General features: G+C 35.6%; 1 protein-coding gene across 1 annotated transcript; it reads right to left on the bottom strand.

Annotated features, from left to right (window-relative positions):
* Positions 1 to 332: 332 nt before the first annotated feature.
* Positions 333 to 24221, bottom strand: LOC144962847 (vasculin-like). The gene is made up of 13 exons (XM_078896179.1): positions 23884 to 24221; positions 21530 to 22138; positions 20593 to 20688; positions 19696 to 19822; positions 17456 to 17652; positions 13423 to 13593; positions 13205 to 13271; positions 12037 to 12131; positions 11767 to 11868; positions 9502 to 9651; positions 8585 to 8793; positions 7114 to 7198; positions 333 to 6358 (listed from the first exon to the last, which is right to left on the bottom strand). The coding sequence occupies exons 3-13, from the start codon at positions 20659 to 20661 to the stop codon at positions 6221 to 6223; spliced, it is 1410 nt and encodes a 469-aa protein (XP_078752305.1). The 5' UTR covers positions 20662 to 20688; positions 21530 to 22138; positions 23884 to 24221; the 3' UTR covers positions 333 to 6220.
* Between the last annotated feature and the right edge of the window lie 3391 nt (positions 24222 to 27612).

Here is a 27612-nt window from a genome sequence, read left to right as displayed (position 1 = left end):
AAACCGATACAGGGTAGAAGACACAGCAAGTGTCCACTATGGGAGGTCGGGATCCCGACCCAGATGAAATGGACTAATATAATGGCGGTAAGAGCAGGTAGCAAGAGTAAGACAGTAGTCTAAATTAGAACCAGGCCAGGTGCCCAACGTTCCCTGAGGGGAATTCTATCCAATGCACACCTTGGAGAAAGACAGAAGGCAACATAAAAAGGGTAAACATATAAAGGTGAATGAAAAAAATTAAAGCAGCTAACCGGACCACCACATTAAAAAAATATTTAAAAAAACAAAAAACAAAAGATAACATTTTAAAAAGGTAGAAAAACAATCCATTTTAATTTTGACAATGACTCGTTTAATTCTGTTTCAATTGAGCGAACATCACGATGACAAATAGAGGGGACAACTCTGTGAAGTCAAAGCAAGGCAATTAATCACTACTGTTAATTATCAATGGTCATTACTTTGGCCAATCAGACAATTATTGTACACAAATAAACAACTTTAAGACAGATCCTAAAATAAATGTAGACCATAAAAGCCTACATACAAAGTAAGAATAATAAAGAAACCCAATTCATTGCTATAGCTTAATTAGGCATGAACTTATTAAAACACCTCCTGCACAGAGGTAAGGCTGTGACCTGTTTTGACTAATTGCAAAATTAAAACATTAAAAAGTAGGTAGAGTTTTTGCAAGAGTAACTTTTGAAAATTCTAATTAACTAAATTAAACAAGCAAAGGAGTTGCATCCTGGCTAAGGCAAAAATGCCAAATGCTCTCAGATTAAATAGTTTTTATCTATATTTTTATTGCGATTAAAAAAAAAAGACAATGTAAGTTTTTCATTTTATGACCTATTCTGGTTTCATGTTCACTTGTAAAATGAAAATTTCATCATGAAAAAATCATAAAACGTCTTATCCATTGAAAATTAATAACAACCAACGCAGAATCAATTACAAGCAAAATATTTTCTTAGACAACCCTAATGCAAAATCTGGAAATTACAGGACAAAGCAAATACTACAAAAGAACATAACAGGAGGAACTTGAAAATCAGTTTCAGTGTATAAAGCAAAGAGCATCTGTGGAAATTGGGCCTTAAATGGATTTTTTAAACAAAATCAATTTAAATAATGCATTCATTGATCTCTCTGACAACATATATCTTAAAGTCTAACAATCTGATTTGACTGACAACAGGCACATAAATCTTCCTAAATTATATTCACATTTATAATATATACTTGCTCGATCCTAAATAATCGTGCAGCTGAGAATATGGTGAGTCAAACATATGCCCCCTCCCCACAAAAAAATAAATTAAAAAAACTTTTCTTTTTTTTATTGACGTCCAATTGATCAATCACATGGAGCGGAGTGTACATTATTTACATCAGCAGATAATATGTACTAGTTTGAAACAGATCAAAAAGTAATACGATGGCAATTTTTTCATATACCTAAATTGATGTGTTGAAATTTAATTTTTTTTTTTTTTAATGATTGGATCGACTTGCAATCTCAACTCCCATCACATACCTATATATAGCTAAGCACAATTCCATTAAGGGACCTGCCCTGTTTGAGATATTTGTATAAGAAGGAATTATCTGTTTATAAGTTTTTCGTCATTCTAATTAGTTCTCTAGATTGTTGCAGATCAAAGGCAAAAATCAATATATTTTGCAAGAGACTTATCTATCATTCACTATTCTAGCTGGAACTCAAGACTGTCATTTCTCTTATGGACGCTACCTGACTAAGTCACTGAGCTAAGGGACTCAACTGGAGTCCATCCTAATATCAAAACTTTTTTTCAATTCTTACAATAAGTTAAAACACTAACAATAACTTTTTTATGTTTTGTTTTTGTTCTTAAGGGTTTTTACGGTGCTTGCAACACATTCAGGTTATATCAGTGCCAGCAAAAAGGAAGAAAATGGGATAGGACAAAGTTCTCGAATTAAAGCACCCAAGAAAAAGTAGGACATAGGGGAACTGAGAACAAATAGGGATCAGATGTAGATTCCAAGAGCATACCACCAATGTACTTAGTTTGAGATCACCTATAAGTCTCATCCGGATACAAGCACAAAATCCAACAAAGAGGAATACTGCCGTTATAAGGAAAGAGACTATATTTACTTGCAATGAGAGGCCACATATGGTCTTTTTCCTTAAGACGACAGAACACACTCAAATGCTTACATTATACATTCAAAATAACAAATTTAATAATAATACATAACAGAGAGATGATTTACAGGGGGAAAAATATCATCTCCCAAAGCAATAAATAACTTTGCATTTAACTGTTTCCCTCCCAGCTCGGACTCTGGCCAGGGCCAGGACAAAACCAAGTAATCTCATTCCAAGACAAAGACAGAAAGCATGTTATAAAACAGATAAAAGGGGATAGAAGACACAGCAATAAATAACTATGCATTTGACTGTTTCCCTCCCAGCTCGGACTCTGGCCAGGGCCAGGACAAAACCAAGTAATCTCATTCCAAGACAAAGACAGAAAGCATGTTATAAAACAGATAAAAAGGGGATAGAAGACACAGTATGTAGCCCTCCCCCCCCCCCCCCCCCCCCCCCCCTGCTCACTATGGGAGGTCAGGAACCCCACCCAGAATAACTTTTTTTAAAATGACAATAGTAGATAAAATATATAATGCTGTGCCTATCAGAACAAAAGGAGTAGCTTTGGAATATGCCTCGTAGGGCATTATAGCTCAACATATATTTATTACAACCAGCCATGACGCGCATCACATCATTTTAGGAGTAAACAATCAATCAATTCGATGTGATTCTGATATTGAAATACCTTTAAAATAAAGTTTGACAAGAAAGACAAAAGGGATAATAAGTTGTTGGCATTATAGCCATGCCCCTAGTATACAACCCTAGATATTTATATTCAAAGAACTAATCAAAACAGGTCATAGAATCACTACAGAATGTTGAATGTGCAAAAAAAAAAATATATATATTGTTAAAAAATTATAATATATCAAACAATATTGCTTGGTGATAAGCCTTATTAGGTCTCCAAAGAGACATTCTACCTATTAGCTGCCGGGTACCTCCAAATAAAAAACAAAAAAAAGTAATGTAAAATTTAACACAAAACTAACAGAATCCAATACAATTTCAAAAGAACAAAGCAAAGCTTCACTAAAGATCCTTTTGCATAGAAAATCCAGTCGCCTTATCTCACCGTGTCTACAAATGCTAGGCATTATAAGTCATCAACAGCAATTGCATCATTGAAGGTAACAGAAACAGCAACTTCACAAGGCAGTTTTGTTTTTGTATTTTCCTATTGCATTCTTGAAGGTAACAGAAACAGCAACTTCGCAAGGCTGTTCCGTCTTTGTTTTCTCTTATTCTATCACTTAAGTTGAGCTTATTTTAAAACCTAGTACTTCCAGGAAATTAATCCCGTGTGTAACTAACATTATGTTTGGAAGTAATATAATCTGTTTCTTTTAACAGTGACGCGAGATAATTCAATAATACATTTTTTACGAGTATTACTTCCCCCCCCCGCCCTATATTTCTCTGAACAAGGCAATCAAATGACCATTCAATATCTTTTGGCAATATTGTATCTTGTGATTTGTGGATGCGACACCATTATCTCAAATCCAAGTTTGTCTTTCTATTTATTTCCTTTACATGTTATTTTTTTGAGTTTTAAAGCGTTTACGTTACATAATACGCTGTTTGTTTGTTCTCTTTAATTGAGTTTTCAATCTTCCTCAGCAAGGTGAATGTAATTTCAGTATACCTGCATTTTAGGGAAAAAGCACCATGAGAAGCCTTTGCACATCATTAGATGGCATCCCTTAGACTGGGGACTCGTAATCTTGAAATTGCTTTAACATTGCGTGTCTTTCTTCGTTCAAAATTATTATTACTTTAACAAAATTACTTTATTGTGAGGGAAATTTGCTAATTTAGTTTCTAGTTTGATAAACTTTTCCTACTAGAATGACATCCTGTGAAAAAAAAAACATTTAAGGATTTCAAAATTGTAACTTTCTCTATGATTCAGCGGTCCATATTAAATGAAAACAAAGGAATGATCGGCAAATGATGTATGTCACCTCACTCGAAAAAGAGGACGTGGCAGGTGCATGAAGTAGAGCTTAGGTTATGAAATCCCTATGTAAAAGGATCTCCAGTCTAAATACCTATGTGACCCTTACAGTTTAAATAAAATTTCATGAAGATAATGGATAATGTTGCATAGAAATAAAGTGACAAATCTCCTGACTAATATTGCAATTTCAGACCATTATCACGGTTGTGTCAATCATTTCTTACATTATTAATCATTTCTAACAGTGTGTAACAGACTTTGGCACACAGATTCAGTATTTCATTTTACTGAGGTCCAACGAAGAAGAATACAAAGTGATAACAGTGTGAAATAATTTTTTTTGTTGAAACCTTGGATACCACCTCAGTTGAAACTGTTATAAAGAATCCATTCACATACTGTATGTATGTCACACTAAACCCCATTTTCTGATTCATTCAATAACAAATACAAATAACATCAGTTTTCCAATTACGAAAACCTTATTGACCCCTAAAATATTTGATAACATAACATCAAAGTAGAGATCTTTTCATATAAAACATTATGTAATGCAACAATAAATTTATGCTTTATCGGGGTATCCGGTCAACAAAGAAATTTGATAAATCAAAGGCCTCCAGTCCAACTACTTGACACAGAAGATCCTGGAGCAAGCCAGACCAACAACAAACCAACAATGCCAAACTAACATTCAATCCATAAAATATTTACATCTATAGAGTAAATGGCATTGATTTATCAAAACCTTAAAACCTGTTTTCAAGGCACTAAGTGAGTGAGATATACAAGAAAGTTTCTTGAATGCTACTGATGAATTAATTAGATCCTCCATAAACTTTTCTCCTATTAGGTATCAATACCCTACTACCTCCTTTATCTGGAAATGGTGTGTACATAACTCGGATGAAAGACAACACATTGTGAAAATTTAAACGACAGCTTTAATGAACTTAAGTAGCAAGTCTTAAAGCTTCTCATACAAACAAACCACAATCACTTTGTATTTTATAAAATAAACAATAAAAAACAAAAACATTGTACAAATGACAAAACAAGCAACAACCAAACAAACCGAAAAACAAAACAAAAATAACAATTAATAAAGATCAACACAGCAAAAAGAATATTTTTGTGGCTTCTTGTTAATATGATATAATTCAAAACAAGGGCAGTTGGAACCAATTATCTACCCAAGCAAAAGGCATGCATTCAACAATACTGTTTCCAGACGAAACAGTGGTCTTCCAAAGGAAAAGTAAAATTATTCCCAAAGCCAAGACTTATTGTTATAATAAAGGAATGACAAAATGTAATTAGAAAAAAAAAACAAAAAACAGTGTGATACGAAATAACATCTGTTATTTACATGATTAAATTCAACATATGACACATGAGAGATGAGGTCTAATGTAATGTAATACTCTCCTGAAAGTGAAAAGCATCTGTGTAAGTGACTGGTGAAAACAAATTGAGTTCAATGTAATTTGGAGACAGGGATATGAATATAAAAATAACAATAATTCTTGTGTTTCTATGTACATATGTTGGGATGTTTTGGTGAAAGGAAATTTTTTTTAAAACACAATATAATTAAGGCCCACACCCCTCATTTTGAAATTTCAACTGTAATTATATGAAAGAAGGTTGTTAAAAACAAGAAACAGGAAAATGCAAAGGAATCAAGTTATGAAGTCGTTACAAGAAAAAGCCAAAATGAAACAAAAATTAAGTAATCTAAAAAAGAAGTCTTTTTAAAAGAGCTGCCGGATTAGAGGGAAGGAGCCTATGTTGCGTATTTGTTTACTAAAAGTTGGTGAGGACAAAACTTAATAATCAAATATCTTCACTAGATTAATGACCACAACAAAACGATCAAAACAAACATCAAATGGAATAAGCCTAAAGCACATTTCATCTCAAACCTTTAAATAAAAATCTTACTCATTCTATCATCATCTAAGCTGCTATACTGTTCATAAATTGTGAATAATTCTGGTCCATTCATTTGAAAGAGCAAGAAGACACCCAACCACACTTATAAAAATATTAAAATGCTCAAAATACCATCCAAACAAAGGAACAGTACCACACATGTATCACAAAAGCTTATTGTCCATTTTTTCCTCTTCTGATGAAATTCCGTTGAGCATACCATCAGTTCCAAGTTTGCGATCTAGAGCGCTGCGTAAAGATGATTTTAGTCCATTTTTCTGACCATGGCAGTGATTTTGAAGCTGCAAACCAGGAAAGAAAAAGAAAAAAGATTAGATCAGATGTTTTTTTTGTTTTGTTTTTTCAGGGTTTTACGGCGCTTGCAACACATTTAGGTTATATCAGCGCCAGTAAAAAGGAAGAAAATGGGATAGTAAAAAGTTATAGAATTACAATTAAAGCACCCAAGAAAAAGTAAGACAAAGGGGAACTGAGAACAAATAGGGATCAGATGTAGATTCCAAGAGCATACCACCAATGTACTTAGTTTGAGATCACCTACAAGTCTCACCCAGACACAAGCACAAAATCCAACAAAGAGGAATACACTCAAATGCTTACATTATACATTAAAAATAACAAATATAATAATACATAACAGAGAGATGATTTACAAGGAAAAAAATATCTCCCAAAACAATAACTATGCATTTGACTGTTTCCCTCCCAGCTAGGATTCCGGCCAGTGCCAGGACAAAACCAAGTAATCTCATTCCGAGACAAAGACAGAAAGCATGTTGGAAAACAGATATAAGGGGATAGAAGACACAGTATGTACCTCCCACCATGGTACATTCAATAGAGTTTCCTTGATCAAAAAAGTGTGCCACCAACAAAAACAATCTTGAGGATTAAAACATCCACGACAAACTTTTTAAAATGTATTAGTCGGCAAAGGTTAAAAAGAATGAATCATAGGTTCTGTGCACAAATTTTCCCACTTTAGATCATTTGCAACCAAAAATATTTGAAATGAGTAAAATGCAAACTTTCTTACCAAGTTCTGAAACTCCCGAATTTCATCTTCAGTGATCTCATACTCTGTGTTATCTTCTTCCACCCATCCCATTGATAGCAGCAGTCTGAAAACAAAAATAAAAACATTATACTAAGTATATAATAGACCTGCATGCGAGTCCTGACTAAATTGTCTGAACTTTTTCACACATATCACCCTACCGGATCTTGTATTTTGTAACTTATTGCTTAGTCTTAAAATAAAAAGGACACTTACCTTATGCATAATGACAAATAGTCATTAACTCACTCAACCCTAAAACCAACTATCTCAGCATTTGACTGGGATTACTTTTGCTTTTAGCCCATCATTATTTATATTTTTCTAAGACAAATTATATATGTATTATATAAGCTATCTTTAACTTTAATCTTTACAGTGTAGTGAGGTCACTTTTTTTGGATTGACCTAGCGAATATATTTATTTTAAAATGTTAAAAATATTTATAGGGAGAGGAGACAGTATGGAGGTAGAGTGGTAGTTTGATATTTTTTTCAAAAATAAAAATCAATAATTATGTTTTACATAGATAGGCCTTTAAAAACCATTTAATAAGATACCTTATTTTTAGATCTAGGATAAACGGTTCTAAAGTTATGATTTTACTACTCAAAATTTACTATTGCAAAAAGCTCAAAACTGATTGAGAATCCAATGTAATTTGGAGACAGGGATATGAATATAAAAATAACAATAATTCTTGTGTTTCAATGTACATATGTTGGGATGTTTTGGTGAAAATAAAAAGGACACTTACCTTATGCATAACCACCCCCCCCCCCCCCCAAAAAAAAAAACATAGACATAAATAAATGAATTATCTAGATGCATTCTCTTTTATTATTTTGCTATCTCAATTTTGAAAAAGATTTCAAAAGTTTTAAAATAAAGTAATTTTAAGATAAAGGTCGGATTGTGAGAGATATGCAACACCAATATTAACTGATATGCTAAATTAACGTCATTATGAATAAACAAATGCAATAATAATTAGAAAAACATAACAATAACAAAGAGTTACTTTCGAATTATGATATCAGCCCTGTCATAAGGTAGGAAGAAAAAAACAATTTTAAAATATGAAACCAAGAAATAGATCCGGAGCAAACGGACAAACAAATAGAGGTTATATTTATTCCCATTGATTACATAACTTGAAGATTCATATTGATTTGAATAAAATTTAACACAAGACAAGATTCAAACAAACTTGGATTCCTGAATTTCAACCAAAAAAAAAAATTTATTTTTTAAAAATCATTGCTTGTACACCTGAATTAACTCACGTCTCCAGGGTAGTGGATGTGATAAAAGTGATGAGTGATGATCGCAGCAGCAGTAATGATTGTAGTTGTGTAAGTGTATAAATGCTTTTTCTACATGCCCCACTTCCCATTAATAATTTTTTCAATTAAAAAAAAAAAAAGAAATGAAAGACATTCAAATCACCTTCTCTCCTCCTCCTCTCCAGATAGTGTGATGTGGTCCACATGGTTGATGAGGGCTTCACCATTAATATACTCATCATTGCATTCTCCATTTAAGCCTCCTTTCTTTAAGCTCACAAGATTTTCATTTGTATCAACCTGACGATCTCCATTTATGTGAGTGAAAGTGGGATTTTCATTCACATCCTCATTAGTGTCTTGCTTAGACTCCTGAAAGGAAATTTTTAAATATATCTTCCATGAGACCATTAAATTAAAATCACGACTGTAATTAATGGTTATCCAGACACAAGAATTGGACTGATGAGTCTTGTACACTAAAAAACGCCTAACAATAGTAATAAAGAATTGAACAGTTGACTTAAAAGCTGTTTATCTTTGCATGAATCTCATAGTCAAATAATAAAATTCCAAAGACCTACACCCTTTTCTAAATTAATCATCCTATTTCAATGCTTTAAAATGGGCAATGTAGAGTTAAAATGTAATAATAAGATTAATGGTGAGCATGGGTGAAAGTTACTCAATGATATTAATCCTGCAAAGGTAGGTGCTCAGAAAAATAAATCCTGCAACTACCAATAAGAGGAAAAAACAGAAGTGCGGTTAATTATATAAATGCCGGTTTTTTTCATTTTCGAATTCCGGCCAGACCAAAAAAAAAACCGGCGAGACCTCTTTTTCAAAAATAAAAATCCGGCCATGCCGGATTTTTCCGGCGAACTTTCACCCATGATGGTGAGCAATAATAGAATTTTTACACACACTAAACACAAAAAAAAATGAATGATAATAATTTATAGTACAGAACAAAAAAGCAAAGCAAAACCACTATCAGAAATCCAGAATATTTCTGACATGCCATCCATGCTTTCCCACTAATGAATATACCAAAGCCAATGTCATTTTAGAGCTTACCTGCTTCCTCTCCACATTTTGATTTTGAACCTCTCCATTCCGAATTGAGCTCTCATTGCGAATGGCACGCAGAAAATCACTTTTCTTATCACCTAATTTCTTAGGCTGAGTGACTATGGCTAAATCTGGAGTTGGACTATACCTCGATCCCTGTAAAGTAAAAGACCAATATCAATTATTAAGGCAATGTAAAGCACTTGGTCATGATAACTATTATGCCATCCAATGTAGACAGTCAACTTGCCTTTCTAAAGGATGGCAGACCTGCCAACCTTCCCAGAATGAAAAGTGTATTCTATGATCCTAAAAAATGCATTTTTTAGCAAAAAAAAAAGTATTTTGTCTGCACACGTGGAAAAAAGTACGCCCTATACAAAAATTTATGTAAAATAATAAACTCTAACCTTCATCATTCACAGCAATCTCTAGTACTTACAAAATTATCTGGTTTATCAAGAAACTAAACTAAAAGAGCATTTCAAATTAGTATAAGGCTCAGAAATCTAAGGTTATTGCTTTCGAAACCCAAATAAATGGCCGAAATGCCTCAATCATGTTGGTAGTATCAATGCAAGTGTCAGGGGAAGAGATGGTGGTTGTTGTAGCTATGGTGCTCTAGTGGTGGTGGTGATGATGATGAAGCTGTGGTGGTGGTAGAAGTGATTATGTTCTTGGTTGTGGCAATGGCAATGCTGTGATCATGGTTGTAGCAGTGGTGATGATGATGTTGATGTATCAAATGAAGGCTTGATGGTGACATACATCTGCCAACCACTGAGATAAAAAGTCTGGGAGAGCAAGTTTCAATTCCATAGATGACACTTGTGACAAGATATTTTCCTTTGTGTTCTCTTTTTTTTTTAGCATTCACTCCTCCTCCTACTACTACAACAACTACTACTCGTACCACATACTACTAATACTACCCCGGAATAGACCCAGTTACTTTTGGGCTATTTTGTGTACTGAAGACACGCTCACAGGGTCAGTGACTAATTTTGTTGCCAGAGTCAGTGACAGTCTTGCGTGTTTCATCGAATAATGTACAGACTTGATATCACTTTCTGACTGTTTTATTCCTCTTGGTACTGCACCGGTGAATGACCCTATTGTTTTAAAGTTGCTATTCCAGACGAGAATTGTGTTCCTAGCTGGGGTTTAGTTCCAAATTGTTGAGTAAATTTCCTCACAAGATTCATTGATCCAGCTTCATGAAGCCATAGGCATACTACAGCTTTCTCATTGTTTTCAGACATTTTGCCATCTAATTGTTATGTTTTCTTAAAAACCGCTGTCACCAAGGGTTACCATCATTACGTCAAACCTCAAAATGCTACCATAATCATCAGTACAATCAGTGATGATGTCATACACATAGACTCCTAGCCCCGAAGAGGAATCAGAAGATTTTTTTAAAAAGTGAAATTTGTAACCAAAATTGGAATCAGCTAGTTATAATGGTGTTGGAAAAAGTATACTTTGGGTAACTTGCATTCTCATCCATGATACTGATCAGCCGTATTCACACAGTTTTTACTAGATAGGATTTTTTAAAAATTCCCTCTACAGAAACCTAGGATTTTTGCCTTGAATGCTGAATCGTGGACTGTTAGGGTATGCACACAAAGAACGCTTGTTTGCGATTAAAGCGAGCGCTTGTAGACCAGTTCCTGTAACATTCTTATAAATTTCCCACAACCGCACATAGAGAACGCTTGCTCGCTCGCGCTTGAGAATACAAGCGACGCTTGACAAGCGAGAAGTATCAAAAGTTAATTCTTTCTCACTTGCAAGCGGGGTTGGTGACCCGAGTGAATGTGCTTTTGTGAGGACTTACCTCAAAGTTATAACTAGACGCTCTTTGGCAAGATTGGTTGTCGGTGCCAGTTGCACCAGTTCTTGGTTAACTTCGCTTCAACTTTCTCCAAGATGTACATGAATGTTTCTTTGTTCATCCTCAAGCCCGTTCTGGGCTTCTTTTAAGCAAAGGAAATAAGTGGTGATACTCTTCTTCAATTCGTCTCCTATTTATTTCATGAATGTAACAACAATCGTTCTTTGTGTGTGCCTTTAAAAAAACAAGCGCTTTCTTTACAAGTACTTGCTTGTTCAAGCTCACTTTAATCGCAAGCAAGCGTTCTTTGTGTGCGTACACTAAACCACATAAGTGCATCTTTGAGATTTTAAAAGTTCGTGGAGCAAAATTGTTGTAAGATTACATGGAAAAATAAGAAACAGAAACGAGTAAAATGGTCAAAAATTTACCTCTCGATGGCCAGGTTTATTGGATGGACTGAGGGGGGAGATCTCTCTCACACTTCCATTTACTCTTGGAATATCTTTCACAGGCTTTTTAGATTGAACACTCTGTAAAAGAGAATAAATTATGTTTTTAATTTAGGGGAAAAATGAGAGAGAGAGAGAGAGAGAGAGAGAGATAGAGAGAGAGAGAGAGAGAGAGGGGGGGGGGGGGGGAGAGAGGGAGGGGGAGAGAGAGAGGGAGAAGGAGAGAGAGAGAGGGGATGGCATGCTTACCTTGCTTGGCACCAGGGCTTTGTATATCCCAGGGGAAGTATTTTTTAACAGATCAGTAGACTCTTCGTTTTTATTCGATGACTTTGGAGGATTTTCTATTCAGATGAAAAACATTTTTGAAAACATCAGTAATATTTTAGAAATTACTGTATGCTTAAATTATAACACTAAACCACTTCATACGAAATTTTTTACACAACACAATATAAACTACCTGACATGTGCTCAAAGCGATCTAGAAATGGACCCTTACAACAGCAACACTAAACATGAGAAAGACACAACACTCCATGTTATAAAATTTTTTTTGCACAACGCTGTTACCAGTCAGGTACTCATTGTATACCTATATACAGTGAGAGAATGTGAGTGAATAGCCCCTTCCAAGATACAACTTTGCACCCGCCACAGTGAGACTCAAAACTACAGGCTTTAGGCAAATGTCATATCGCAGGACCACAAAGCTGTTCATTTGTGGGCAATTGATTTTTTTTTTAATTTTTAAAAGGCAATGGTGCAATCGAAGAGAGCTACCCATCAACAAAAGAAAAATCGTATTTTAATTTCAATTAAGGAAATCAAGTCAAAATGCAGTATTTCCAAACTTATTTTTTACGAACTGACAGTTAATAATAAAAAGTATTGATAAATTTGGAGAAGTATTAATTTCTTTTTTAAGAAATATTTCCATGCTTTACCCCCTAATTTTGTTTTAAAATCCAATTGTGCCAATTTTTGCTCTAAAATATTAGGAACTGGGCAGCCGGCTCTATTTGATATGACAAAAAGTAGTCAGTGATAAACCAATGTCCTAACCGCAAAGGGTAGCAAAAATGTGTTACTGGCAGTTGAATGCCACCAAAACGAGGATAACCCCAGTCCCATGAGCCTTATGGAACTGAAGGACTACCACTAAATACTCAGGAGATGCTGGTTTGAGCTCATTATTTTCTTTGAGAAAGAAACTGATTCCTAATATTCAATTGACAGCACTGTCATGTAGCAGATGAATAAAGGAAATTCTATAATTTTTTAAAGACCTGCACTAGATTTTGCCAAGCTAAAAAAAAATATTTTAAACATTATTTAAACATATATTCTTGAAAGTGTTTGCTATGTTAATAACATTCACAGCAATTTTTTTTTTTTTTAAAAGCTATAAACTCACCCCATACACCAGAAGCAGGTTTTGCCTTGGAATCAACTGACGACTCTCCAGATCCATTCAGAGATGGCTGGAGAAAACAAAACACAATTGATTATTTATTACATATATTTTACAGTTACAATATAGGCTAGACATATATTCCCTTTTCAAAGAAAAAATGAAAGATATATTGATGAGCAAATTTCTGAAAATCCAAACAAATCTGAAGCTATACTCACAAAATCGTCATTAAAAGGTCGATCCTTTTCTGAGGCTTTGTCCTTGTCCTTGGTGTCCCCATTTCGAACCTCACGATGGGAGTCTCTTTCGTGAAATCCTCTTCTTGATCCTTGCTGATAGTAGGGTTCAAACAAGTCATGAGGGCCATTGAGAAGAGCATTACCATTCATCTGATCAAATACAAGCAAGCAAAAGAAAAAAAGAAAAAAAATATTCAATACAAAACAGAAAGGCAAATTACAATTGAATGAGTCTGCTAGAACCGGGATAGTCGTCATATTCATGCCAATCAGATCAGGTTTAATGAATTTCATATGAAGACCAGAACCCTCATCTTTTTGACAAACTACAACTTTCATCCTATTCAAACCTTTTCAAAAATAACATAAGTATTCCAGCAGTGACATGAATGGAATTTTGTCCAAAATAAAAGATGTAGTGTATTGGTCAAACCAAACACGACACAGGCCTGCATCTGCCCCCTGAAAAAATTGCTTGAAAATCCGCGAGACACTCGGGCCTGGGTCTAGGATTGGAGCCCTGGTAGGGGGTCAGGGTCGAAGCTTTTTCAATATAACATGAGCAAAGATCCCCATTTCCCGGAATATTTTCTTAGAATTTTACCAATTCAATAGGCTGTGAAACAAAATGAAAAAAAAAAATTATTTTTTTTCCCGACAGAGCGAAATTGCCAGAAATGCCGGCAAAGTTACAGGCCTGATGACATAAATTATCATTATCATAGTTACATAATATATGTAAAATATTATTACTACCAGAATACATCTATTCTTGTCATTAAAGATATAACTTACTTTTTGAAAACATTGAATCATAGCTGCCAACCCGGTAATTCAATTAAGAGGGAGATTTGGAACAAAAATCAGGGAGATTCGATAAAAATCAGGGAGATTACATTTTTACTGACCTGAAGTGAAGACGCGCTGCTAGTTCTTCAAAAGCCACATGATTACTCCTCGTGATGCACAACAATGAACCAGAATGCAGAGGTATGTCCAATTGCATTTGTTAATTTAACTGACTGCCATGTCTCAATTTAACTCCATTTGATATCCTAACAAATAAAACATTTCCCATCTTTTCAAATAGTCCACACGATAATAGAAATAAAATAATAAAACTCAATCCAGAATAATAATATATACAGTTGGCAAGACACTATCTACAACTATTTTACAAACACACCAGGGCTTCAGAGATCTACTTTGCGGCTGAGCATCCTTGTCCGCTCAGTGCATTGCATGTGGCCGATTTGCACTTCTTTAGCAAAGCAGAAGACAAAGTCCTGTTGTAGCACTCTGTACCACTTTGTTTTGCCAAAATGATGTCTCCTAGTGTCTCAGTCTTTAAACTACCCCTGAAGTCTGTTCTATTTTTGCGAACAGTGGAAAATAATCTCTCACATGAGGCATTACCATGGGGAATTGACAATATGGTCAACATGACTTTTGGCAAGAATTTAAATCTCAAGTCACCGATTTCATCCTTTAGAGTACTAATCTCTTGCCACTGGTAATCAGCTCTGTCCATCTCAAGAATCTTTGGCAACAAATCATCCACCTGGTACTGCAAAAATTCCCTTTCAAGATCATCCATGCTCGCCCCAGATGGCAAAATTTGAGGAAATCTTTGGAGGAAATACTGAACGCTCTTGAAGGACATAGTTGTGCGCACGCTCACATCTGCAATTTCAGCATTCAAGAGGATGGGGTCTGTCAATTTCAAATTTGCAAGGCAGTACTTGATAGCCACCTTGACAAAGTTTCTTGCACAAACTCTTCACTTTATCATCAGATAATTTTGATTCTTGTATGAATGATGTGGCAGCTTCTCCTAGTGAGATGTTCATAGGGTCTTTGAGGTTGTAGTCTTGATCCAGGTCAACATCAGTAACACACTTGTACAGCATAGCACAAGGCTTCACTATCAAAACCATCAAGTCTTTGATAAACCTGCACAAAATTCTGCGCTGCCTGTGGATCAATGGTGTTTCCGCTTGCAACTGACAATTTGTTTTGTCAAAAAGTGGTAACATGAAATTTAAGAAATGCAAAGTCAGTTTTGTAACTCGAGAATCTAGATTTGCAAGAGCATTTCTCTTTCTGTCACTAGTCTTGCTTCCTTCTTTTTTATCAGAGTCACATTCATCTTTGAAAAATTTTCTTAGGGGCTCCCACTGATCCAGCACCCATTTTGTAATTTTCCCCAAAGATAACCACCTGGTTGGAACATGTTTTGGGATATTCGTCTCTGCAGTACCACAGCTATTCTGGCATTCCTGAAACGTTTGGAATCTGTTGGCGCTTTTCTCAATATAGTAATAAATATCTAAAAAGAATGGCTCCGGGTTGAATGAGAGTTCTTTTGATGCCCATTCTGCAGCCAGGTGGAGGCGATGACACGGACAACCAGTGGCAAATAATCCTGCATTTCCCTTCAGCAACACACCATACAACCCTTTCCCTTCTCCAATCATGGAACGAGCATTGTCAGTACACAAACTCATGCAGTTGCTAAAAGGGATCCCCAACCTACACAACTCATCCAGAATTAATTTTGCAATATTGGCTCCTGTTGACTTGTCTTTTAGCTCGAGTAAGCTTAACAGCTCATATTTGACTGACTCATCAGCAGAAACAACAATCAAAGGGTAGAGTTTGTCTGTTTTATCATTACTCCCATCAGTGGCAATAATAAAGGGAGAGGTCTTGCACTTCTCAATCAGAGACTGTCTTGCATCCATAGCCAACTCTTTAACAATTGCCGTTGTCTTTGTGCGTGCACAGCTGTATCTTTTAATAATCTCTTCAGGTTGTACACTATCTACCAAAAGCATTGCTTTGAAAAGCTTAGAAGCATGGTCAGAGGCTGCTAAAGGAATGTTGTGCTCCAATAAAAAAGAAGTAAATAAAGTCTCTGCCCTAATCACAGCTTCATCCACTGGCGTTGATTTGGAATTTGAAGAAAAGAAGGATGTAATTGGTTTGCCACTAGTTGAAGCTTTGGCATTAATCAAATGTTTCTTAGAATTAACATGCCTCTTGACATCGTCACGTCCACCATACATAACACTAAACTCTGAATGACACATTTTGCACATGGCGAATGAGGCGTCTTTTCCTTTAACTATACAGGGAAATTCAACACTATACTCAGCTTTGAATGAAGTTGAATATTTCTTTTTCTTAGCACAACCGTCCTCAGAACTTGAAACAATTTGTCGTTTAGACATTTTAAAAATCAACAAAGTCTTTAGGCAGTATAAAAGGCAAATACAAATTACTCCCAATTAGAAAGAAACCGTCCTCAGCAATTGAAACACGTTGTGGTTAGGAAATTTTGAAAATTGATGAAGACTTAAGGCAGGGCATAAGCAAAAGCAAATTATTCTCAATTGAAAATATCGATACCACAATATATTCTTTTACAATCCTATATAATCTATTGCCACATTACTGGTATCGATTCTGTTGCTTTCATAGCATCGACCAGCCAAAAAAAAAGTTGACAATTGATTGTCTAGAGAACCAGCAACTCATCACACTCAATATTCAAATTGATAAATTTCCGGGAGATTTCTGGAGATACTAAAAAACTGCGGGAGAGCGGGAGATTGGTGATAAATACGGGAGATTCCCGCAATTTGCGGGAGGGTTGGCAGCTATGTTGAATGAATTGTCCTTTCTTTAAAAGATAATATTAGAGCCGATAAAACAAAGTTCAAAGTAATTTAAAATGTCAGTCGCAGCAAAAGCTCATATGGCAAGTATTTTGCGTTGATCTGAAAGTAGTTCCATTACAGTAGCATAACAATTTAGATTATCAAACTTGCCAAAAACAACATGTCAGTAAGTATCAAATTCATTTAGAAAAAAAAAAAAAAATTAAAGAGAGAAATAAAAGACAGAACATCTCAGGTTATTATTATTCTTTTCAACTTGCAGCACCATATGTCCATTAACAACATTGATATCCTTAGACCATCATTTCCCTGAAATAAAAGTTACTTACCTGATTCAGTCGCCCAGGAGGATATTTTCCATCTCTACTTCCTGATCTGGCTAAAGATGGCTGAGAGCTAAAATGCATTCCATATTTCTCATAATTGTAGTTGCCTGGATAGTATCCATAACCATAGGAGTAACCACCATAGTCGTCATCTACAGAATGATGTCTGTATTTGCTAGGGCCAGGAGGATAGCGTTTACCTGCACAACGACAAGAATAAGTTACCTAAGTTACCTTACAGGAGTAACAAAATAAATTCTACATTACTATATTTACAGCAAGACATAAACATTATCACAAACTAAATGTTTTAGATCATAAAAATGCAAGCATAGCTGTCCGATCAATGAAATATTTGAACTCAAATTCTATTGTCCAGGGTTGCCAATTCAGGAGGCAAAGATTTACTGAATTTTCATGCAAACAAATAGACCGACCCCTTTCTGAGTGCTGAACTCCAATAAAATGACATTATTTACTTACCTTTTTCCATTTAGCAGGTGATTGGAAAAATATGCTGAGGGTTTATAACATAATGAATTCCGTAAATATATGGAAAATTGGCAATCTTGATTGTCTTCATAGACAATACGTTTTTCGACTTAGTGAGAGAACTCCACTGAGTTTTTTATTTGGATACGTATTTAATATTTGATGTTTTGCTCACTTATAGAATTCTTCCGCAATGTTACGAACAGTAAATGATTCATAGAAATCTTAATAAATTGATTGTATTCAAAATAATAAGGAACCAATTCAATGTGAGTACTCCCACCTCATTGCAATACTCACTAACTGGAAGGTTAACACACAACCCACTTGCTAAAAATGAAAGTGTCTGTGTGTGTTCAATGGGATTTGACGAAACAAATTTAATTTTTCGAAGTAATCTCATTATACACACAAACCATTTTAATGTCAATTGTACTTACCATGCAAAATATGTTGACGACTGGTCGAGGGGGTTTGAAGCCTTAGCATTACTAAAAAAATCCAAGTTGCCAAATGTATAAAAAGATGTAGGATGACATATACAGTGATCAAAACGATGTCCGTATTTAAAAAAAAAAAAAAAATTTTAATATTTTTTAATTAAAAGTTTGAGACAATGCTGCGCAAGAAATTATTTTTGATAACTTTAATTTTTCCAAGAAGAGATAAAGATTGAGTGAAAAACCCCATGTAATTCTATCAACCCACTAGTACTATAAGGTCTCAAGAATTATATTACAAAAAAAAAATGTGGCATCATAACCAGTGTCAGCAGTTTATGGCATCATTCCTCTATTCCAAAAAATATATACTTAGTTGAGGTGCTGAATATTGCAGGAAACAATATTTCATCTACAGTCCACTCCGGATAATCTCAACTCAGTTAATCGCAACATTTCCTAAGAAACGAATTAATTCTATATAAAAGTCACTGGTTAATTGCAAAAAACTTCAGTTAATCGCAACAAGTTTTCACCCTCAAAAGTAGTAAATTCAAGAAATCAATCGAACGAAATATCATGATTAAATGTCTTCATGGAAGAATAAATAAATTGAAAAATCAAGAGTGAGCGGGATTTAATGCTTAAGTAATTTGTCACCACTTTAGTAGAGAGACTTAAGAGGACGGGGTTTGCAGTATGGGTTTGTGATGCCATCTGTGCCCATTAGATAGGAGGCGAGGGGGCTGGGCATAGTCTTTGCAGCAGGTAGACAATGACAGTTGTAAAGAGAAACTGAGCGATATCCTTTATTTTGGGATTAACAACTGGGCATTGTGACCAATGAGTTTGGTGAGAGCTTATTGTCTCTCATCACGACCAAACTCTAACAAATGTTGAGAACAAAAGAGTGAATGTTAATCCTATCTGAATAAGACGTCGGCTTGCTCAAAGCTGCTTTTGATTGACAAAATATATACAGGGCTATCATATGGTTTTTAATTCAATCATATTGTGATGGACTAAGAAGAATATTTACAACAACTGGTTTGAGTTTACCATATATGTGTAAAATGTTGCAATAGTGGACTGGACACTCAATTTCCGTTAATTGCAACATTTTCGCTGACCCCAAGGTGTTGCGATTATCCGGTGTGAACTGTAATTTGTTTACAACCTGTTGGCTAGGCAGGTTAAAAAGGGGGAACAGATTCAACACTCTAAGCTTACATTAAAACACAAATCAAGTTGGTGTCAGATCTACAAAAATAAACTCTTATCGTATCAAGAAAGCTTCTAGTTAATACTAACCTTCATGAAAATCAAAGGAATTCTGTCTATGAAGTCGATTAAATTCAGACCGAGAATAATAGGGATCTTCTCTCCTTGGACGATTTCGGTCACCTTGATATGAATTTGACTTTTGATTAGCTGATTTCTGAAAAGGAAGAGTGAAAATATAACCTCACAGAAAATATTGTCCAATCGCAATTTGAAAAAAGAAGACAAAACCTACAGGCTTTGCAAAGAAAACTTCAGGCTTTTCAAAGAAAACTTAACTAATTTGCCCTGAGAATGGTGTGGGGAAAAATCAAGTGCAAATCAACTTGATTAATAACAGACTTCCCAACAAAAAACACTATGCGACTTCTTTTTCTTAAGGTTTACAGTATGTAATTTTAAGCAAACAACTACACTTGTGTATATAAACAAGTAACAAAGAAGAAATATGATCTTTGAAACAAATTTCTCTCCCACCACTACAACATATCAATTCAAAAGAAAGTTAGCATCAGGAAACCATCATTCCCCATGACTGAGGTCAAGCATCGTACTTCTTCAGTATACTCAGTGATGATAATGACAATTTGTCAAAAAGGAGGAAAATCTATCGACCTGTCTGTCAAGCCCAAATCTAATGCAAAAATAACATAGCTATTTATTGTTACTTAATATATTGCTAACTTCTTAAACACATCTATTCTGATTTCAGCGGATCCTCACTGTATACTAAAAAAAAACCCATCTTATGGAGACCAAAAATAGACTAGAAGGCCTCTATCATTAAAACTGACGAGATATTTTATTTCTAAAAGCCAAAAAAAACCCACAGAAAACAACTTTATCAACCAATCAAATTTTCTTCTGCCAAACTAAAAGAAACCCAATTCAGGGGATAACAAAACATGTAGATATAAAATATGTTACCGCAGTTTCTGAGGGAAATTTTAACCATGGAGGAGCAAAATCTTGTCTTGGCAAGTTGCTGTCAGCCATCACGATCAATCAAACACACATCATGTCCTAGAAATGAAAGTTACAGAATTAAATTCTTACCCAGAGAAGTACAAAATATTTCAGTCATGATGACAAAATAAAGCACCTGACAGAAGAGCTTAATTGAAATAAACCATACTCTCATATCTGATACGGAAAATGCACATGTTAAATAATAATTAAACAAGGAAAGACTTCAATAGATGCAAGAGAGTTGTGTAAAATGTCTTGTCAAATAGTAATATAATGATATGTGCAACAGCAGCAAATCATCTTCTTAAGCCTGTCTGATATTCTGGGACAAGTTCTCGATTCACTTACTCTGGCTATGGATAATGGTTCTCAATTATAGCCCACTGACACTGTTAGTTCTGTGCCTGAGTTGGACCAAGATTTTAAAGAAAAACTACTGTAAAAGCTTTTGATTTAAAGCATGTATTATCAGTTTTCAGAAAGTAAATAAAAGGCGGTTAATTGTAAAAATTACACACACTGATGTTCAAAGGAACTCTGAGATAACCTGATCAAACCAGGGCAAGCCAGTTGGGTTTTTTTAGGGCGGGGTTTGGTTTGTTTAATTCAGTGCCATTCACAATAAGATGTGAATTTGTACACCATGCCATCAGGTTATTTAATCATAGAACATCAAACATTGGTTTCCTGAACATTGAACCCATGAAAAAAATGTTTTAAAAAAGAAAAAGTGTGCATGTGTATTAATAGAAAAATGACTTCTATAAGCCAGAATTGAAACAGAAAGGACAACTAAAGGTTGAAATTCAAACTTTGCATACCCCCCCCCCCCCTCTCCCTCCATATTCTTTCTAAAAAACTACTAATTCATGGCAAATAAAGTTAATGGGCTTACCCGCAATTCAAGTTGGGAGACGATGGATCTAAAACAATGTTGAATCAGCAGTTCAGGGAGTCAAATCAAATCGTCAAGTTAAAGTACTGCCCAGGAATTTTATTATCAAAACTTTAGACAAGACAAAAAGGCACTTAAGATTTAGAGCCAGGAAAGCAACATTCAGAACCAAACTAACAGCTATAATTACACATGAAACAACTTTTCACCTACACAAACATCTCACATTTATATGATGACAATGCTTTGCTATAATGTTCTCATGATTATCTTTATGGCTTGAGATGAAATGTTACATTCATCACAATTATCTAGTCTCACAATGGAGAAACATAACATCCCAGATGCAGAGACCAAATAACTGGGACTCAGGCCGAAGCCCTCTTAAACTTGGTCTTCCCTGTATCAATTCATTTTAAAATCAATGCAAACTCAAGGTCCTTTTACAAAATACAAATCCACTTGAAAAGATATGCGTTTCAAAAAAGAAAGGAAAACCAGTGTCAGAAGTTTTCACATGACGACACAAGAATCAAACATATGATCAAGCTAATGGTGACAAACTGTCTTGAAAATCTCCTCAATTTACTTCTTTTTGGACAGCTGTGTCTGAGGAGACAAAAAGTATTAAATATTCAGTTAAAATAAATGAAAATATAGCATATGATGTATACATTAAACTTTAATTGTTAAAGATATTGTTCAATAAATCCTCACTCTCAGTGTTCAATCATTCTCTTTTAGGAAGGACTTCCGTAAATTCACCACAGCACACCTGAAAAAAGGAATTTCTTTTAATTATCAAGGGGAGAACCCCCAGACCCCCCCCCCCCCCTCCCTTTTATCAAGGGGAAACCCTCTCAATCCTAACTAAAGATACTATAACTTAATAAACCATAATGTTTGCCATCACTTGCAATATTGAAACTGATGGGAAACAAGGTAAGTAATAATGGTCACTCAGAAACTTATCTTAAATGGTAATATTTATTGGACATTGCAACTAATAGAAAGTCCATAATGGCTAAAAGTAATAAGAGATAATCACAGCGATAGGAAAACGGCCGGCCGGGCATAAACTATAAATAAATAGGTGATGAATGGATGATATTGATATCATTCATTGTCATTGATGATGACAATGATGACAGTGTCAATTGCCAAGGAGTGAGTCCTTGGTAGTTGACGGTTCATCAATTGCCAAGGAGTCAAATTGGAACTCTTCAGCCGCATGTGGTGATTTCAGTCGGGCCTCAATCAGCTGCATGTGATGATTTCAGTCAAGCCTCGATTTGCGCGCATACGAATCTCAAACCCCGTCACTTTCTTTTCTTCCATTCGCCATTCACAATTCACTCATTCCTTGTCAATCGTTGTGGAAAGGATCAAGTCCACACTTGTTGGCATTTGTTTTTAATTTTTATGTCTTTTCACGAATTCCAAGATGATTTAAAATAATATCAAACAAAAATTACTGTTGATTTCGGATTCAGCAGGGGAAAAAAAACAGGACGAGGTGGCAAATCCCTGCCAAGATGTCCTAGATTAAAAAAGAAAATGAAAAGTGAGATTTCCTGTATTTTAAAGGAAATATACTGCACATCGTCTTAATACGGAATAATTAACGTAAAACATTTGTGCAACAAGATCAATCCGTGGCATTAATAGTAAATAGTTGATGATCTACCAACTGGCAAGGTCCGTAACAAAAAGAGGAAATATGAGAGAGAGGGGGGGGGGGGGGGGGGGTTGACAGAGAAATACATACACAGAGGAAAAAATGGCAGAGAGGGAAAAGAGAAAATGACAGAGAGAGAGAGTATGTGTAATAGAGGAAAAAAAGAGAAAACGACACAGAGAGAGAAAGAAGAGTAAAAGAGAGTATGAATTAATATTAATACATAACATCACTCTGTGGCAATGCATCACTTCGTGACACTAAAGGTACTCCGTGGCAGTTAAAAGTACACATGCGTAGTTGATGAACTGACACGGTCCTTGGCAATTGACGATTTGACAATTGTCAAGGTCCTTGGCAATTGACGCTACCAAAAAAAAATTGAAAACGAGAAAATGAGAAATGTGTTCTTTCATGGAAAGGATTAGTAAAATGGAGAGTAGTAGGGTGGTGGTAAATTGAAGTTAGTAGCCGTGGAATGAATGGACTAAAAATTTATTATTATATGGCATGATGGTTATGGTTATGGGACAATCAGTATCAGAATCAGATTTTGTACTGTACTCCGACTCGGACTGCTCTGGAAACCTAAGCCAGAAGTAGCCCAAATAAAGCTGTACAACAATCCTAAAACTTGGGGAGTTAATTTAGATATGCATGAATGATGAATACGTACTAAAGAATAAATCAAAATAAGTTGAATTTCCAGGAAATGTCAGATGAAAACGCACGCCGGCGAGGTCAGGGCTGGGAGTGACAGGATTTGTTTACAAAACAATGAGTTCAATGACTCTCACTACAAATTTATACGATTTCCATGAAACAGATTGCAACAATTGCAAAAAACTTTCCTCTTTATGAACAACAATTAAATGATTAATAACCACTGTTTATCTTTCTCTAATGAATGCAACCCGTGCAAGAAATATCATTTTCAAAAGAAAAAACACTGCAATCAAACATGTCCTAAGTTCTGAGATGGTAAGATGGCGGTTTTTCCGTCCCAGAATTCCCTGTGTTTTGACCATGAGTGAAAGTCTCAAACCAAAATAATTTTATAGTGAACTAAATCTTTTTCTTTCTTTTTTTGTAAATCTATTATATTAATATTGTCATTCTAAAACTATTTAAGATTTTATTATTTTGAATTATCTTTTTTAGCCAAAAAGAATTTCCAAAAATCAGTTACACTATGAGTTAGTATCGCCACCTATCGGATGACGTCATAAACCACGGTCCAAACTTTAAATTGGTTGTTTCCCTTACTTTTATGTCTGACCTTCGCCATCCTCCCACATTTCAGTCACAAGCTTATTTATCCTTTCGCTGATCTCTTGTGACCATCTTCTTCTTGGTCTCCCTCTCCCTCTTTTACCCTCCACAATGCCCTCTTCGATTTTTTTTTCAAGGGTGTCATACCTGGATACCTATACCTGGATACCTCTGTATAGAGCTTTTAGACTTGGTGTAGTCTCCTTCGCTCCTCCTCATCTATTAATGATTGGACCAATTTTTATAATTGAACTTGTTTCCTAGGGTGTTGCTTATCTCCAACTCTGCTTTGAATTTATTCAAATTTTTTGCTGATACTGTGGTTTCTTGTAGTTTATTCCAGTTATTTACAATTCTAGATGAAAAAAACTTCCTTCTTTCATTTGTTTTAAAACGTTCTTTTTTCAGTTTCTTGCTGTTTCCTCGTGTCTGAATGTTCTTGTTTGGTTTAAGGAATCCTGCCTCTACCCTGTCTATTCCCTTTACTATTTTATATGTTTGGATCATATCTCCCCTTCTTCTCCTGTAATCTAAGGTCGGGAGATTTAATTCTTTCAATCTCTCACAGTATGTTTTGTCTTTCAGGTGTGTGATAAGTTTTGTTGCTCTCCTTTGCACTCTTTCCAAACAGTCTTTGTCTCCCTCAAACTTCGGATACCATATGCAGTTAGCATATTCCAGCTTTGATCTAACCATAGTCTTGTAGTCATGTCTCTTGATACGTCCAACAAAGCAAGTTGTAGTTTCTGTATCATCTTGATGAAATATTATGGCTCCTTAAACTTAATGCCCAGGGACTCTTTCACAATTTGGTTAGTTTCTTTTGCTGTCCAGGGAATGGGAGAATTTTCCGGTAGTATTTAATTTCAAACGCATTGATGTTATTCTCATCCTTTTGTGTGTGTGTGTGTGTGTGTGTGATTGTCTATGATTCACATCCATATAATGCTGTTGGAAATTTGCATGTTCTTAATATATTCATTTTCAGTTGGATGCTTTCACTTTTCCATAATGTCATCATTTTTGTCAATTTTGTTTGGGCAAGTGCTATCCTCCTTTGGATATCAGGGATATACTTTCTTTAGATAAATATTGTGATTTGTTAATTGAAGTGCACGCAATTTTTGGGACTGTGTGCTAAAGGACGTAAGAACGATAATTGAACAGAACAGAGAGAATTGTGTTGTCAAGGGAAAAAGCCGGCAGAAAGGGTGGATATTGATATTTGATTGTTGTTTTCGCGTATATTAAATCACAAGTTATTTCGGCAGAACTTTATTTTTTATTAAATTATATGATTGTGGCAGCAGTACATGTAAATGAAGTGATTCGGTCGTTTTCTGGTGAGGGTGGCATCATTGCCTGGATAAAGAAGGTGAGACTGGTAGCAAAGTTGAAAGGCATAACGCAGATTGAAAATTTCTTACCCTTGTATCTGGAGGGAGATGCATTGGTGTTGTATTTGCAGTTGGATGAGGTGCAGCAGTCGAATGCGGGAGAAATTGAACAACATTTGATCGAGGCGTTTGCCGACGGGCCGTTTGTGGCACATAAAAAGATGATGGAAAAGAGATGGATGGGTAAATAAGTTGGTGTGTTTTGCACTGACTTGAGGAGGTTTGGTGGGTTGGCTGGATTTAATGGCGAAGGGTTGGATAGATTGATGAAGTTGTGTTTTGTTAAGGGTTTTCCTGATGCAATATCGTGTGAGCTTCAGCAAGTTGAAAATGTATTTCAGATGTCAATGGCGGACCTTTAATAAAGCTCGAATTCTTACTGCCAACAAAGGGTGTGTTGCAGCGGCAGTGAGAACCACTACCCGCACAAGAAGCTTAGGTGAGCAGACAAAACCGTTTAGTGGTTGTTTCCGTTGCGGTGGGCCACACATGAAAAAGAACTGTGACCAAAATGTGACAGAAGTGCGGTGCTATAGGTGCAACAAAAAAGGGCATTTAGCGAATCGTTTCGCAAGTCTGAGCACACAATGGGTACACGGAAACGAAGTGGGGGTCCTGGTGCGCCAGCAGTTACCGCAGCTACACAGGGGCGCACTCTCTCCCAGTAATAATAATTCATGCAGACAAATGGAAAGGAATAAAGGCATTGGTAGATACAGGGTGCATGACGACGGTGGTTAGTTCGAAGTTGGTTGAAGCTGGACAATGTAAAGGATGAGATAAATATTTGCGTTTGACAGGTCGCGGGTGGCGTGTTATGGTGAACAAGATGTGCGATTGGAAGTAGAAGGGACAATGGTGTTGGTGAAAGCGATTGTGGCAGATTCTATATTTGGTGACGTGAAGGTTATCATTGGAATGGACGTTATTAATGAGTTGGGGTGTGACAATCAGAAGTGGAAAAATGAATTCGGTAACAGCTGCAGTGCAGTCCTTTTGAGCAAAAAGGCCGTGAGTGAAAATATATCAAATGACAATAAAATTGATGAATGCGGAGACAGGGTTGTGAAAGCCAGCGAGTGTGTTGCTAGAGAAGAGGGAAAAGTTGACGAAGGGAAATTGATGGATGAGGTGATTGAAAACAGTGATTTTACAGCAGTATTTGATGGAAGGCACTGGACGGTGCAATGGACATGGAAAACGGAGCCACCCGTATTAGAAAATACGGTTGAATGTTGTGATCGGAATTTAACAGGTACAGTTAGGGATGGCTTTGAAAAGGAAGTGGATAGATAGATTGAGGAAGGTGTTCTGATGCCATGGAATAAAATATTTAATCGGGAGTGATTCCTTTAATGGCTGTTGTCCAACCGACGAAGAACAAGTCAGGCCAGTCTTGGATTTCAGGGAGCTGAATAAGCATGTCAACTGTCACATGGGTGATGATTTTACGGATATATGTAGCGAGACGTTGCGAGAGTGGAGACAAAGCAGAGCTGAGACGATTGTAGACCTCAAGTCAGCATATCTCCAGATAAGAGTTGCGGAAGATCTTTGGGGCTACCAGTTGGTAAACTACAACTTACTGCATCACACGGTTGGGGTTAGGCCAGTGGCGGTTCTAGCCTATTTACATTGGTGGGGCAAAGATGCTTCGGTCATATATAATATATATATATATATATTATATATATATATATATATATATATATATATATATATATATATATATATAT

The sequence above is a fragment of the Berghia stephanieae genome, chromosome 1 (genome assembly GCF_034508935.2).
Source record: "Berghia stephanieae isolate SIO BIC M18660-M18661 chromosome 1, UCSD_Bste_1.3, whole genome shotgun sequence".
NCBI classification, from domain to species: domain Eukaryota; kingdom Metazoa; phylum Mollusca; class Gastropoda; order Nudibranchia; family Aeolidiidae; genus Berghia; species Berghia stephanieae.
Note: the sequence above shows the minus strand (reverse complement) of the source record. Positions and strands in the feature narration are given on the sequence as shown.

Bases quoted from the DNA above. Each gene is read 5' to 3' on its own strand.
- LOC144962847 (XM_078896179.1), bottom strand. From the start codon at position 20,661: ATGGCTGACAGCAACTTGCCAAGACAAGATTTTGCTCCTCCATGGTTA. The intron at 19,823-20,592 runs GTAACATATTTT...CTTCCTTTTCAG, and splicing joins AATTTCCCTCAGAAACTGCG to AAATCAGCTAATCAAAAGTC. The intron at 7,199-8,584 runs GTGATTTGAATG...TTTTGTTTTCAG, and splicing joins GGAGAGGAGGAGGAGAGAAG to ACTGCTGCTATCAATGGGAT.